The sequence below is a fragment of the Ictalurus furcatus genome, chromosome 19 (assembly GCF_023375685.1).
Source record: "Ictalurus furcatus strain D&B chromosome 19, Billie_1.0, whole genome shotgun sequence".
In the NCBI taxonomy this organism is placed as follows: Eukaryota; Metazoa; Chordata; class Actinopteri; order Siluriformes; family Ictaluridae; genus Ictalurus; species Ictalurus furcatus.
Window position 1 is genome coordinate 20,413,874 of NC_071273.1, and position 15,354 is coordinate 20,429,227.

Sequence of the window (15,354 nt, forward strand, 5' to 3'; positions counted from 1 at the left end):
ATTTGAGTCGTGAAGTTGGGCTTAATTCAGACTTGTCACAATTTTCATGACTTGAGTATGTTAGTTATGACTTAGGACTCGACTTGGATTTGCGCTTATATAATTGGACTTTGATTGAATGAATTTTGCATGCTCTGACATCTGTAAATACATCAGGAGTGCTCAAATTTTCTGGGCACACACCCTCCTATGTTTTAGTTTGGCCTTGTGGCAAATACTAAAGTAACATTATAGATGTCATCATTTTTATGTTTCATTAATGTACTTTATACCACAGCACTGCTGAATTCCCAATTCTGGATGATTATAAGATGTTAAATAAGAATAAAACACTTCTGGGTGTGGTGTTATAGGAAAATAATCAACATTGAGGTGTTTACTATCCTGAAGGTAATTATTTTCCAATAACATTCATTTTATTAGCAGAGCAATTTGCCAACAGTACACTTTTATATTTATTAATTAATGACGCCATACTTTTATCCATTTATATTTACATTACATGTTGTGGAACGTCCATGAGTTAGTCCATAAGTTAGTTCTTGTTATGACTTATGTTATAGCAGCTATAAACTCTGGTTCCATCACCAGCCTCTCTTTTTTCTCTCCCTTAAAGGTAATAAGACAACAAACAAAATGCAGCTCATCATTTAACTGACAAACCAGAAAGTGCAAAGTCCTCCAACATGAAGACGGTTCCTGTGTCAGAAAACATGCTGAGATCCTTTACATTTACGTCTTTTTTAGAGAAAACTTCAGCATATCAACGATTGTACGTTGGCAAATGTCCAGATTTGAACAATGAACAGCACTGTAGTATAATTTTCTATAACAGCAGCTCTGACAGTTGTTCCAGATGTAAGGCAAAGCATAGGTTTATATTAATGTGCTCATTCTAATATGTTATGGTTTCTATAGTAACAGCTCATTCACAGGCAAATGCTCCATATAGGCTAATCCAAATCATAAACATTAATGAAGAACCATACAATGCCCTCCACTAATATTGGCACCCTTGGTAAATATGAGCAAAGAAGGCTGTGAGAAATTGTCTAAAAAAGTCTAAAGATGGCAGACGTTGCACTTTGAGGTCACAGAACTGGTCAGAGTTTCAGACCCGAGTCTCCAAAGTAGCAGGTTGTTGCATCATTACTAAATAAAACTCACTCAAGTGTGTTACTGTTTTCTGGTGCTAAAATGTCACACCTCCCAACAAACCAATACATTTATAGATGTGTCAAAGGCATGGCATTGCCTATACAATATGAACACACTTTACAGGACAACATTAAACATCATGACCTGCATGGTAATGTTAACAAAACACAGCTTGAGACATGGTTTAAAGGTTGAACTCCATCAAAGAGGACTTGTTAAATCATAGATCTCATTTCCGAGAGGACTCAAGGCCAGTCTGCTCTCTAACTGACCCGTCTGTCTGTCTGCCTCTCTGTTTGTGCCTGTGACCGACTACCTGTGTTTTTCCTGGCCACTTTGTTTATTTGTTTGGCTGTCGGGAGAATGCTTGTATGGATGCTGGAACATTCCTGTTCTGCGTCTAACCGGCTGTGTTTCCCAGCTACATCAAATCGTGAAGAGGAAAAAGAGGAGGACCACAAATAAACAAAAGCATTCACTTTCACAAATACCTGTGTGGGCTTTTGATTACAGGGTAAAAAAAAAAAACTGGTGGCCCTATGTGTTTGCGTTTGTGTGTGTGTGTGTGGGCACATGTTAATGACTGTTTGTCTTTCTGTCTGGTGTGGTAGACGTGGACGAGTGTCAGGACAACAACGGCGGATGCCAGCATATCTGCGTGAACACCATGGGCAGCTACGAGTGCCAGTGCAAAGAGGGCTTCTTCCTGAGCGACAACCAGCACACCTGCATCCACCGCTCTGAAGGTGGGCCTAAAATTGTGTGTGTGTGTGTGTGTGTGTGTGTGTGTGTGTGTTTATGTGTCTAGGTCTGTAGCTTTGATCCTGCTTTTTCATCTCTGTGTATTAATTTTGGAATTTAACAACACTGATCTTGGTATCTCAGACAGTTCTTTGATAATTAAAAGATAAGACATTATTTAAGAAGGGGAGCCTCAAAAAGACAATTTGAGATGGTCTTTTTTTTTATATATATTTGATGATATATCTATTTGTAGTGTTGCCAAGTTGGTGGCTTTTCCACAGAACCGGCTGCTTTTGAACTCCAGCTGGTTGGCGGTTGAGTGTTTTGCATACATTAGGCTAATTATCCTTGTATATTAAAACATTTAAATTACTATTCACATTTAAATAAAATAATTTACTTATACCCAAATGAATAGAAACTGATCCCAAAATGGTCACAAAAACACATTGGCAAGGACACATCGCCCACCACACCCCTAAACTTCCCAGCACTAGGGGCCTCACAAGACTGTTTCCAGTCTTGATCTTATTCTCAGCTTTAGCGTCGTACTTTACTGCAAGGGTTCTTGAATATTTTGCAGCCAGTGACACCTTTAATTAAAAAAAAAAAATTATTAAATAATTAAAAAATCAACAGATTCCCTCTGCACAGATTTATTTTATGAACTAGTCAGATAGTAGACTCATTACGCAAATGAGTCATTCTTCATTATTAGGTTCATTATTCAAATACAGTAATTATTTAAGTACAGTAATATTCTGGCTATTTTTTGGAATCATGAAGCTTTTTAGTCCTGAACTTTCTGCCAACAGAACACATTAGGTCCAAGTTGACATTGTTTATGGGTTACATGTTCTTGATTTATTATGGTTTGCCTTAAACACATTCAGTTCAAGGGTTCAGTCAAACAAACTGAACTCAGTACTAAATGGTGGATTGTAATTTTCACAACTTAACAAAATATCATGTACCCCCTGACTATTCTTTATAGACCTCTGGGGATCCCTGGGACATCAATTGACGTACTATATGAATATATTACCTTCTATATTGGTGAATTAGTTATTCTCATAGCTGTCCTTTATTTATAACTAGATATGAAAGAGAATGCTTCACTTGAGTCAGTTCTTGTTGGTTTTAGTTCACTCTTTTACTGACTCTGCACATTAGAGAAAGATTTTTATAAGACCTGTTTTCATGTTTCCTCTGTTATTTCAAATAAAGCCTCAAGTTTTCTGAGGTCAGGTGATTTTGTGGGACAGTCAAAGTGTCCTAGTTTTGCATCAAAAGCCTGGTTCACACTGCACCGACAGACGTCGAACAACGCCAACAGACACGTTTGTCGGGTTTTGTCGAATCAGTGTGTTAACCCTGTCGGTGTCTGTTGCCGTTTGTCGGTGTTTGTTTTCACAGACTGACGATGTTCGGCATCTGTCAGGTCATTTAATGACTGAGCAGTGTGGGTCGATTTTCCAACAAACTTCGACTTAATGGTAGATGGTAAATGGTCTGCACTTATATAGTGTTTTTTTTTAACCTTAGCGGTTCTCCAAAGCACTTTACATTGGTTCTCATTCACCCATTCACACACACACTAACACACCAATGGTAGCAGGTGCTAGCTTGAGGGAGCAACTTGGGGTTCAGTGTCCTGCCCAAGGACACTTCGGCATGTGGAGTCGTGTGGGCCGGGAACTTAACTGCTAACTGCTAACCCTACGATTAGTGGACAACCCGCTCTACCACCTGAGCCATAGCCGCCCCTATGCTGATTGGGTAATCGGACCTGGGAATGAACCGTTGCCATGATGATGACGCAAGCATCCCTGCAAACTCTATAGAAATGAAATCCTGTGTGCTAGGTGCTAGACGCACATGATTCTAAGTAGACTATATTTTTGCCCTTGCATGTGAGGGCTAGTTGCTTAAAAATGTGAAAATTGGACAAAAAAAAGTTGGATTTATCATAAAACTTGCCCGGGATGTTATTACTTTTTGCAGGACTCAAAGACCGATAAAAAATAAAACTTTTTGGATAGTTTAGGCTAGTTTGGTGACACTAGCCAAGGGGAGGCTCAACTAAGCTATCAGTGTATGGGTTTAGCTGCTACATTGCCATGCAAAGTACGTAAGTTTTACACATCTTGTTTTCCTGCTCAGCATGAGAGGATGTTACTGTTTCAGTTTCAACCCCTTATATCCATTTCCCCCTCGCACTCACTGTGCGACCTAGTGTTTGGCAGAATTGAGAGCTGTCAGCCAATAAGACACAAGTATTTCCACGTATTTTCCTGTAAACCCTGTCATCCGTTCATTGAAGATAGAAAATTTCAACACCGCCGTCTTCTTTTACTGACGTTCAGTTAAGTAGTGAGAAACTGCTCCAAGTGGAGAATTATTTGGGGCTAAATAAAAAGTCTCCGGGGCTACAGCCCTGAATGCCCAGGCCAGGTTACGCCCCTGGACAAACCGAGCAATATTTTGAAAGCTTTGCACATCCTCTGTCTGCAGTTCTCGGAATAAATGCAAGTAAACGCCCTGTCGCTCACATAGCAACAACCAAGACTTCACCTGCAACCTCTTTTTGTTTTCAGGTGAAGAACAACATGTAAAGAGTAATAGTCAAATTTTGATTGTGGTAAAACGATCATCCATTTTTAAACCACCCCGACTGTCCGTAAAAAAGTTTGTTGTCTGTTGCAGCCGTGTGAACATGACAGTCATGTTTCCCAACATTCTAAATCGAACAGCCAGCTTTTAAAAGTTGGTGATTGTCGGCGTCTGTCTGTGCAATGTGAACTGGGCTAAACAAGACATAAACAGATTTGTCTCTATGCACCCTACGGTTGTCAAACTGAAACGTAGTAGTGTCAGTGTTGTGTTCTGATTTGACATAATGATCATGAGTCTTTATTGATCACATATACATTACAGCACAGTGAAATTCTTTTCTTCGCATACCCCAGCATGTTAGGACGTTGGGGTTAGTGATACAGCGCCCTGGAGCAGAGAGGGTTAAGGGCCTTGCTCAAGGGCCCAACAGTGGCAGCTTGGCAGTGCTGAGGCTTGAACCCCCGACCTTCAGATCAGTAACCCAGAGCCTTAACCGCCAAGACACCACTGCCCCTGAAACACAAAAAGGCACCTCAGTGTCTGGGACTAGAACATGTCCTGGACCCCCCACCCCAATGTTCACCCTATGCTGTCATCTGAAAATTCACACCCACCAGCTTGCTCTCTGATATCATACAACAGCCAGCATCTAGGGAGGGTGAAGGCTAACACATGCTTCCTCCAAGACATATGAAGCCAGCCAACCACATCTTTTCAAACTGCTGCTCATGCTGCATCACAGGGCAGTGTAACACTCTCAGACGAAAGCACTATTTGCCCTCTTCTGCGTACATGACGCTCACAATTGTCTAGTGTCGCTGTGATTGACAGGGGAGAGTACAGCCACTTTTGCTGTCTTGTCATGGATGGCTGTGGCATCATCGGGATTCAAACTATCAATTTCCAGATGATCGGTTGACCGCTTGGTAGCGATGATTCAGTTTTATGCCAAATTACATTCCTACAGCTGCGAAACCAGTTGACGTTGTTCAGTTAGACACTGTTATTAGTGGATGTGACTAATCTTCTGCCCAGGGATATTGTGGTTAAAGAGCTGTTTAGTTTAGGGAGCATGTTTTAGTACTGCTTTGTAGAAATGTATGGTGTTACAGTTTAATGTTACGGTACATTATGCATTAATATAGTCATTATGTTGGACGTACTGCATGGAAAGGGCAGATTTAGAGTTTTGGTAATGGGGGGGGTTAATAAAAAACCTGGCAACTCATGAGTTTTCATGTTTCTCGCTGCAAATTGTGCTGCGTTCATGTCATATGGCTGTAACTGTAATGATCACTTTCACATCAATCTCTAGTTTCTTTGACCAGACTAAAAGTTAGGGCATTTCTATTATGGCTGCCAATGTGAACACGCTGCGAGTCAAAGATATTCAAATTGTAGAATAGAATTGTATGATGTATGTATACTGGATTGAGACTCCTAAATTGTTCCACCTGCTTCAGTTTTTCTAAAGATTAAGTTAATTATGCTAATGCTTAACATGAATATAGCTATATGCGAATGCTAGCTAACGTCATACAACAGCCTTGTATAATTTTTACCTTATTAATATACCAATGTATGAAAGCATTCAATTTGTAAAACTGGACATTTTCTCATCATATAAATTCTTCCACATGGCCTAAATGAGACATTAGTGGCATTTTACTTGCACGGTCTATACTCAATTAGGACTTCTGTTCTTCTTTTGTCATGGCATCTTGGAAAAAGTAAGAATATGAGAAAAAGAAAATGGGAAAATGTCTGAATGTGCCTCAGCTCAGTGTAGTAGTGAAGGTCATGACTCAGGTCATTGTCACAGGGTTTTATCTGCTGAAATGCATTTCTTGTTTTGGGTTTTGGGGTCACATGCCTGTGCAGTGTGTGAGTGAGTGTGCATGCAGTTTGTGAAGGCTGGTGATAGCACATGGCTTATGACCTGTGTGTGTGTGTGTGTGTGCGCGTGTGTGTGTGTGCGCGTGTGTGTGTATGTTGAGCGGCATGTTTGGTCTTTTGCTGCCAGTCAGAAATGACAAATGCGACACATCTACACACACACACACACACACACACACACAAGCGAGAGTGGGCCGAGCTGTAATAATTTCTGTGATGTCACTCGCGGTCATGTGCGGAATGTGGCAAGTAGATGACCTCTCCTTCATTTCATTTCTCTCTCTCTCTCTCACTCTCTCCCTCTCTCTCTCTCTCTCTCTCTCTCTTTCTCTCTCACCCTCTCTCCCTCTCTCTCTGTCTCTCTCTCCCTCTCCCTCTCTCTCTCTCTCTCTCTCTCTCTCTCTCACTCACTTTAATCCCTCTTTGTCTCAGATACTTTTTTCTGGTTTTATTTATTTTTTTGCTTGCTGTCTCTGACAGAAAGCCTGGTCCAGTGAAGGTGTGTGGAATTATTTGCAGATACAAAAAAATCAGTGTATCGGATGAATTTGGAATACTTTCCAGTGAACTTCAGAATTATTGGCACCCTTCATAAGAATTGCCAAAAATATATGCAAATATACTTATGTTTGTTTGAACAAAAATAATTATAAAATAATACCATTTACTCTGAAAAATAAAAAATCTAAATAAAAAAATAAAATCACAAATTTATTTTTATATTTAAAACAGACAAACAAACAAACAAACAAAAATGTATATAAAATCTGTCTATATAAAATTGCTGTCAGTCTCCAAGAAGTTCGGTGTTTAAATTATAAACATGTTCAATCCGTTTTATTTCATCCATCATCTTGAAGAAAACCAGAAAATCTTTCAACACAGATGGTTGCTGATCTGCACAAGTCAGATAATGGACATAAGAAAAAACTTTGAAAAATTGTATGATGTTTAATCAAGGCCATTATAAGAAAAGTTGAAAAAGTCAGGAACTACTTAAATTTGCCAGGAAGAGGATGCATGAATATTCACTTTTGCTATCTTATCTATGGGAGGATTCAACAAAAAAATTTTTGTGTTGAGTGCTGATAATTTTGAAACTGGAAAAAAACGAATAAGTTGGAAATAAAACTATACGGTATGTTTAAAATCAAAACATCACTTTTTGCGTTTGTTAAATTCTTTTGCATATACATTTGACACATTTTTTGCAAAGGGTGCCAATAGTTATAGAGCTGACTGCAGATACATTTTAGGAGTGGACTAAACCCATTTTCATTCTGGAAACGTAACGGAGAGATGGAGTAAAGGAAAGTCAAAATGTGACTAAAAGGAAAACTGGGAAAGTGAAGATATAAAGATACAGAAATAGACATATTGGGTATTTGCTTTTTGGGAAGCCCATAACTACACAACTGTGTGTGCATCTCTCTGGGCCTGCGCAAGGTATATTTAACTCAGAAGTAAATCTTTGTGTGTGTGTGTGTGTGTGTGTGTGTGTGTGTGTGTGTGTGTGTGTGTGTGTGTGTGTGTAAATAAGCTGCAAAGATGTGTTTGTGGGAACCATGCTAATGTTTAGTGGCAGCTCTGAATTGATCGGCATGTCACACATATACCTACACAGTTTAAACACACACACACACACACACACATACACACACACACACACACACACACACACACACAGAGAACCAACATCAGGGGCTTTACTGGAGAATGCATTTGTTTGTTTACTTTTTCTCTCCAATTTCCGTAGTTTTGACTCTAACTTATGCACATCCACACACACACCCATGTACACACCCACACACACACACACACACGCCTTATTTCACACATTTGAGACATCACCTAAAACGAACCTCTCACCTTCACTCATCACACACACTTGTTGTTGACAGCCTGTGTCTTCATGCATGTGTGTATGCTTGTTGGATGTTTACAGTTCATCTCTCAGCACTCAGGGCCATTGGGTGAGTTGTGTGTTTGTGTGAGTGTGTGTCCTTGGCGCCGTCTGTCTGCTGTAGAAAAGTGGGGCTCTATTAACTGTGCATGTTCTCTAACATTGGATCCTGTCTTTGTTGAAGCATTTCACCAGCTCCCCTGAGGTTCTGTTTTACTCTAATGCTATTATACTGGATACACATCAGTGATGCACATTTACACCTGCTTGACAAAGTGAAACAAAGTTATAAAATATAAATAACGACTAGGGAAACAAGATGGAGGTGTGCCAAATCAGCCCTTATCCTTCCCTCTTGTTTCAACTACTCCCTTCCCATACAAACTACTTCCAAACCATGCCCCAAGACCATACTTTTTCAAATTTACTTGCAAATGGCTTTATTATTATTTATTATTTGACCTAAAAAGTCATACTATTAGTTTATGTATAGTATTATACATAATGTATAATACATTATAATACATTATGTACACTATTAGTTTAATTAATAAATCCAGATTCTATTAATACTGAGAGAGGAAATTCCCCAAACCTTCTATATATACCCCGCACCCATGCTCTGGTAAAACAGCATCATAACATCCATCCATCCATTTTCCATACTGCTTATCCTACACAGGGTCGCAGGGAGCCTGGAGCCTATCCCAGGAAATTTGAGGCACAAGGCAGGGGACACTCTGGATGGGGTGCCAACCCATCGCAGGGCACAATCGTACACACATTCACACACTACAGACAATTTGGAAATGCCTATCAGCCTACAATGCACGTATTTGGACTGAGGGAGGAAAGCAGAGTAGCATTATCACATAAAACAAGTTCACCCTGCATTTGCATATTAAACACGTTATGGTCTAAGCCAGGGGTGTCCAATCTTATCCGTAAAGGGCCGGTGTGGGTGCAGGTTTTCATTCTAATAAAGGAGGAGACACACCTGATTCCACCTGTTTAATAGGTGTGGACTCAGGTGTGGCTTTTGCTTGGTTGGAATGAAAACCTGCACCCATACCAGCCCTTGGACACCCCTGGCCTGAGCTTTTATGATGCAGTAATAGTTGCTTTTGCGGCATGGTGGTGCAGCAGGTCCAGGGTCCTTGTTTTGATCCTGAGCTCAGATTACTGTTTGTGTGGAGTTTTTGCACATGTTTTCTTTTGCCTGCGTGAGTTTCATCCCACCTCCCACAAACATGCCAGTAGATTGGTGGGTTGGCTAAGATAAATTGCTCCTATTTATGAATGAATGAATGAATGAATGAATGTGTGAGTACATGGTGCCAAATCAAGGGTGTATTCCTGTCTCGCACCCTGTGTTCCCGGGATGGGCTATCGATTCCCTAATTTCTCTATGACCAGTGGTCACCAACCCTGTTCCTAGAGATCTACTGTCTTTAGACTTTAGTTCCAACCATAATCATGTCCACCTGACCATCTAATCATTGCCTTAAGAAGCTCTTGATCAACAAAAACAGGTGTGTTAGAGTTGGTGTGTTGGTTGGAGATGGAAGGAAGAGGAAGAGGGTTGTTGACCACTGCTATAGACTATAGTGTTTTTCCCATAGTCCTGTTAGTGTAGCTTGGGATCAGTAGTCCACTCCGCATTCTGGCATCCTCACAGAGAGCTCACAAGTATCAAGCTGTAGTCGTGGGCAGCTGTGGATCAGGTGGTAGAGCGGGTTGTCCACTAATCGTAGGGTTGGAGTTTCGATTCATGGCCCACATGACTCCACATGCCGAAGTGTCCTTGGGCAAGACACTGAACCCCAAGTTGTTCCCGATGGCAAGTTAGCGCCTTGCATGGCAGCTCTGCTACCATTGGTGTGTGAGTGTGTGTGTAAATGGGTGAATGAGACACAGTGTAAAGCACTTTGGATAAAAGCGCTATATACATGTGCCATTTAGCATTAGTCTCATTGTCATGAAAAATTCCACAAATTTGCACGCAATATCAAAGCTGAACACAGCTTAACACAGGCCACCATAACAAAGGGGCAAGGCAATAATAATAAAAAAAAGGTTAATGCAGACAAAGGTTTGGCTGATACAGGTTTTAAGTATGTAAAAACAGAAAATATAAAATGAGACTAAGCAGAAAACCAGACAGGGAAACATTTGGATATAAGACTCAGTAACATTACAGGCTACGAAGCTGCAACAAGACTTCTGCAAAGTTCAAAGTGTACTCAACCATCCATAGTTTGTATGGGCACATCACTGATGAGGAACAGGTGTGAGTGATTAGTAATCAGGTGACTGTAAACATGGATAGGTTTGCTTCTGAGTGTTTTTTCTTATGACAGAGCCTGGAGTTTGTCACCTGAGGATTGTAGGAAATATAGTTTGTTTGTTCAAGTACTTTGCTGGAAGTGGGCACAGACGCCGTCATCGATAAAGCCGTCATTAGTATAAGCGGTTACGAATTTTCCGAACATATCTCGGAGTTAACTAATTTCTTGAAAGAAGCGTTGACCAAGCCACATGGCATGACTAAATATTCATAGTGTCCAGATGTTTTCCAGAAAGTTTTCCGTTCATCAGCCTCTCTGAAACAAATTAAATTATAAGCACACCTCAGGTGAAATTTAGTGAACATATGGGCAGATTTCGATAGTCCATTGCACTTTATTTAAGGCTCATAAGGGCTCACCTGCCTCTTTGCACAAAGGAAAAGGGGGGTGCTTGAACTCATTGGAAGAAAGTTTGTAAGATCGTAAAACGTCTACACTGTTTGACGCAATGGCAGTAACCTAAACTAAAGGCTGCCTGTGAGCAGTGAAATTATCTGAGGAATCTTGGTAAAATGTTTTTTTATGTTTGTCTTGTAAGGAAAATTACTCATAGATATTGTTTAATTGTGCTCAGTTGCAATCGTCCAGGTGCACAACATATTGACAGCTTGAGGACTTCTCATATGAAAGTGAAATATACAATCGTCTGACTCATTTCTTATTTAAAAATCATGCAGATGTTAACATACAATCCCTGTGTTTGAAATACTCACTAACCAACTGCAGTGCATTCTGGTATTTCATGAATATGGTGGATATTCTACAGGCAAAATTCCCCATATATTGGATAGGGTATGTTTTGATATCATTTCATTTAGTATACAATAGATCACCATGTGACACATACCCTGCCTACAGCTTTCGGTATATAATAATACTTTTCCATCCGTATTAACGATGAGTGATGGAAATACAGTTGCTTTTAATATCCATTAAAATTAAAATAGTCATGGATCTAGACTTCTGGACCGTACTGTTAAATGACAGTCATTTGTTTGAGGAGTGTGTTTACTTTAAGCTGAGATAATCATGCGACTGAAAGCCAGCAGTCCTTTGCTGCACTGTACATCTAATCATCGTGGTTGAGTTTCGGGTGAGGCTGTGCATCTGATGAGGTTCTTCTGCATTCCTAAATTTAAGGGAAAAATGGTTAGTGGTTTAACCTAACACAGCGTTTGGAAATCAGAGCCTGAACTGTTAAATATGGCATTAGATATCCCCTCATGTTGTGAAAATAATATCCTTGTAAATTCTCTCAGCTCAACCACAGAGATTCTGGCAATTGTTGGCTGGTTGTAAATTGGGAATTTGGGGAGGGGTGGAGGTTGTTTGCCATGAGAGCTAGTCTGCAACTTGTAAGGTTGTCAGGCTAGACGTGCCAACAGCATCCACAGTGATGAGACACAGGGAACGATGCTTGAAAACGGAGAGGGTTTTTTTTAACCACTACAGAAGGCATCGTTCTTCTCTTTCTTCTTTTTATTGTCCATAGCTCGTATACTAAGACAGGTACCGACAGGAACTAATGCTGTGTTCAAATGGGGTTGTGCTATCACTGGGGTTCTAGAAGATTCTCCATAAACGACCCAAAGATTTGGAAGATTACATTTTTTGACAGTTTATAAGTTGTTGAATGTTGTTGAATTTCTCAGTATGGTGGTGCTATGTGTCTACTTTTCTGTTTCATTTTTTTCTTTTGTTTCTACCAATGGTTATGAGAAAAAAAACCCCAGACACACAGATCATCCATAACATTAAAACCACTGACAGATGATGTGAATAACATTGATTATCTCGTTACAGTGGCACCTGTCAGAGGGGTGGGATATATTAGGCAGCAAGTGAACAATCAGTTCTTGAAATTGATGTGTTGGAAGCAGGAAAAATAGGCAAGTGTAAGAAACTGAGCGACTTTGACAAGGACACAGAGTGCATCGCATAACCACAGACCGGTCAGAGAGCCCATGCTGACCCCCTGTCCACCGCCGAAAGCGCCAACATTGGGCACGTGAGCATAAGAACCGGACCATGGAGGAATGGAAGAAGGTAGCATGGTCTGATGAATCACGTTTTCTTTTACATCATGTGGACGGTGTGTGCGTCACTTATCTGGGGAAGAGATGTCACCAGGATGCACTATGGGAAGAAGACAAGTCTGCAGAGGCAGAATGATGCTCTGGTTAATGTCCTGCTGGGAAACCTTGGGTCCTGGCATTCATGTGGATGTTACTTTGACACGTACTACCTACTTAAACATTGTTGCAGACCACGTACACCCCTTCATGGCAACAGTCTCTTTCAGCAGGATAATGCTCCCTACCACACTGCAAAAATTGTTCAGGAACGGTTTGAGGAACATGACAAGAGTTCAAGGTGTTGCCTTGGCCTCCAAATTCCCCAGATCTAAATCCGATCCAGCATCTGTGGGATGTGCTGGACAAACAAGTCTGATCCAGGGAGGCCCGACCTCACAACTTACAGAATTTAAAAGATGTCTTGGTGCCAGATACCACAGCACACCTTCAGAGGTCTTGTGGAGGCCACGCCTCGAAAGGTCAGAGCTGATTTGGCAGCACAAAGCGGACCTACACGATATTAGCCAGGTGGTTTTAATGTTATGGCTTATTGGTGTGTATCTGACAGTTCTGTCTTGTTTGACAGTTGTGTCTGACAGTTGTGCCACAAGCTCACACACCCATTTAGACATGCTAGTTAGCCTACAATGCATGTCTTTGCACTGGTGGTGGAGGAAACTGGAGTGCTCGGAGGAAGCCCCCAAAGCACAGGGAGAGCATGCAAACTCCACGTACACAGAGCGGAGGCGGGAATCGAATCCTCAACGCCAGAGGTGCGAGGCAAATGTGCTAACCGCTAAGCTACCTTGTCCCCCTCCCCAGTTACTGAATAATGTTGTAAGATAAATAAGCTGGGGTTAACCAGAAGTTCATTTCAACAAAGAAAAAATATATATAACTCAAACTATTCTTTCATGTTGAACAAACCTTGAGCATGATTCTGTCACTTTTACTGTGTAAAATATTTTTCCAGGCTAGACCAGAAAGAAACATTAACAAGCAAAATACAAGTTTGAACATAGTACCTACAATGTGCTATGTCATTTCTAGCTTGGATCCTTGATTATACATATGCATTTATCTTGAAGAGAGAATGTAAGTATGAGGGCAAAACCTTCGTGTGGCTAGAATTCCTGTATAATCACCCTGATGTGGAAAATGAGCTAGAATTTCAATTACTATTGTTTCCATTTTGTCTTTTAAACGTTCAGTAGAAAAATAACTTCAGACAGAGGAGCTCAGTCGAGCTGAGCGTGTTTTCGGCTGTCACTTCTGGACGTTTGTTCTGGTAGCTCTTGCTACCAGGGATTTGGCTGTGTGCATTAGTGATTGTGTGTTGGTGCAGGAATGCGAGTGTGTGTGAGATCCTTCAAAGCTCTTCTAAGTCTGGGTGACTCAGATGGCTCCGGGTCTACCTATAAATGCCCTCTCTTTCCGTCTCTGTCTGTCTTTCTGATTGGGGGGGGACGTTATTAATGCGAGGGCTCACAGCGGCGCCGCAGCCGCTGTTCAGACGGTGCTGGAGCAATGCAGTCAGATGATTTATGAGCACGAGACCTGGCATGACTACACACACACCTTTAAGCCCATACACCTACTATAACGCTGACAGGCTTTCCGGTCTATATAGGACGTCCTACATAATGCTGTTACAGAACAGTGTTTTAGAGGGCTTCAGACATTCCTATGAGCCTGTTTTTTTGTGTGAAGAAATTTGTGTTTCTTTTAGGTTTCAGCTTTGCTCGCAATGCCCTGATTTGTTCAGTCATGATGTACGATGTCTCCTCTCTCTCTCGCTCTTTCTCCTCTTCTCTCGCGGTCTCTGTGTCTCGCTGTCGCTGACCTGCGCCACAGGACAGCGCAGGAAGGACAGAGGGAAAAACAAACAGCAGGACAAACATGATTGAGAGCAGGAGCCCTGTGTGTTTATTTGGATTTTGTGGCGAGGCACATACATACACACGTGCACGCTGCGGATCGAAATGTAATTTTAATTTAATGCAGAACTGACGATGCCGAGAAAACAGGGCTGCTGTGCATGAATATATGTGTGTTTATGTGTGCGTGTCACACTTAATTAGGAAAGTGGTGGCTTAGGTATTTAAACTGAACACAGACACAGAGACACACACACACGTTTGTCAAACAATCCTTGTGAGGATCTTCCATTGAATAATTATTAATGAAACTAATTAATGCTATGCTACACCTAAACATTTTGACTCTATTAGTTTTTAAAATAAAAGCTGCAAAAAAAGCAGTTTTCCTCATGGGGACCAGCTTAACGTCCCAACAGGGTCAACATTTTCAGATATTCCTATTCTTGTGGACACACACACACACACACACGTACTCGTTCACACTGTGTCCCCTGCAAACATCCTGCTAGGGCTGTGGAATCCTGGCACCCAGGCCAGAGTTCATGGGTGGAAACTATTGGAGGTTGGGCTCGTGTTTGTGTGTGTGTGTTACTATGAAGAAGAAAGAGGGCATGCAGCCTGAGAGGGAGCTTTTCTAAGCTTGACGCTGTCCTATAGACGCCTCCTGACTGTCATCAGTCAGTCAGAGCTGTTCTGACATACAAAGGTCCAACTACACAATTTTGGGCAAAATC

At 41.1% G+C, this 15,354-nt stretch overlaps 1 protein-coding gene across 2 annotated transcripts in view; it reads left to right on the forward strand.

Moving 5' to 3' along the window:
• The window catches only part of scube1 (signal peptide, CUB domain, EGF-like 1), a 95,671-nt gene that overhangs the window by 24,873 nt on the left and 55,444 nt on the right, over positions 1–15,354 (forward strand). For both annotated transcript variants that reach the window (XM_053650675.1, XM_053650676.1), the window contains exon 4: positions 1,770–1,904. In XM_053650675.1, the coding sequence (XP_053506650.1) occupies positions 1,770–1,904 (135 nt within the window). The remainder of the gene's footprint in view (positions 1–1,769; positions 1,905–15,354) is intronic.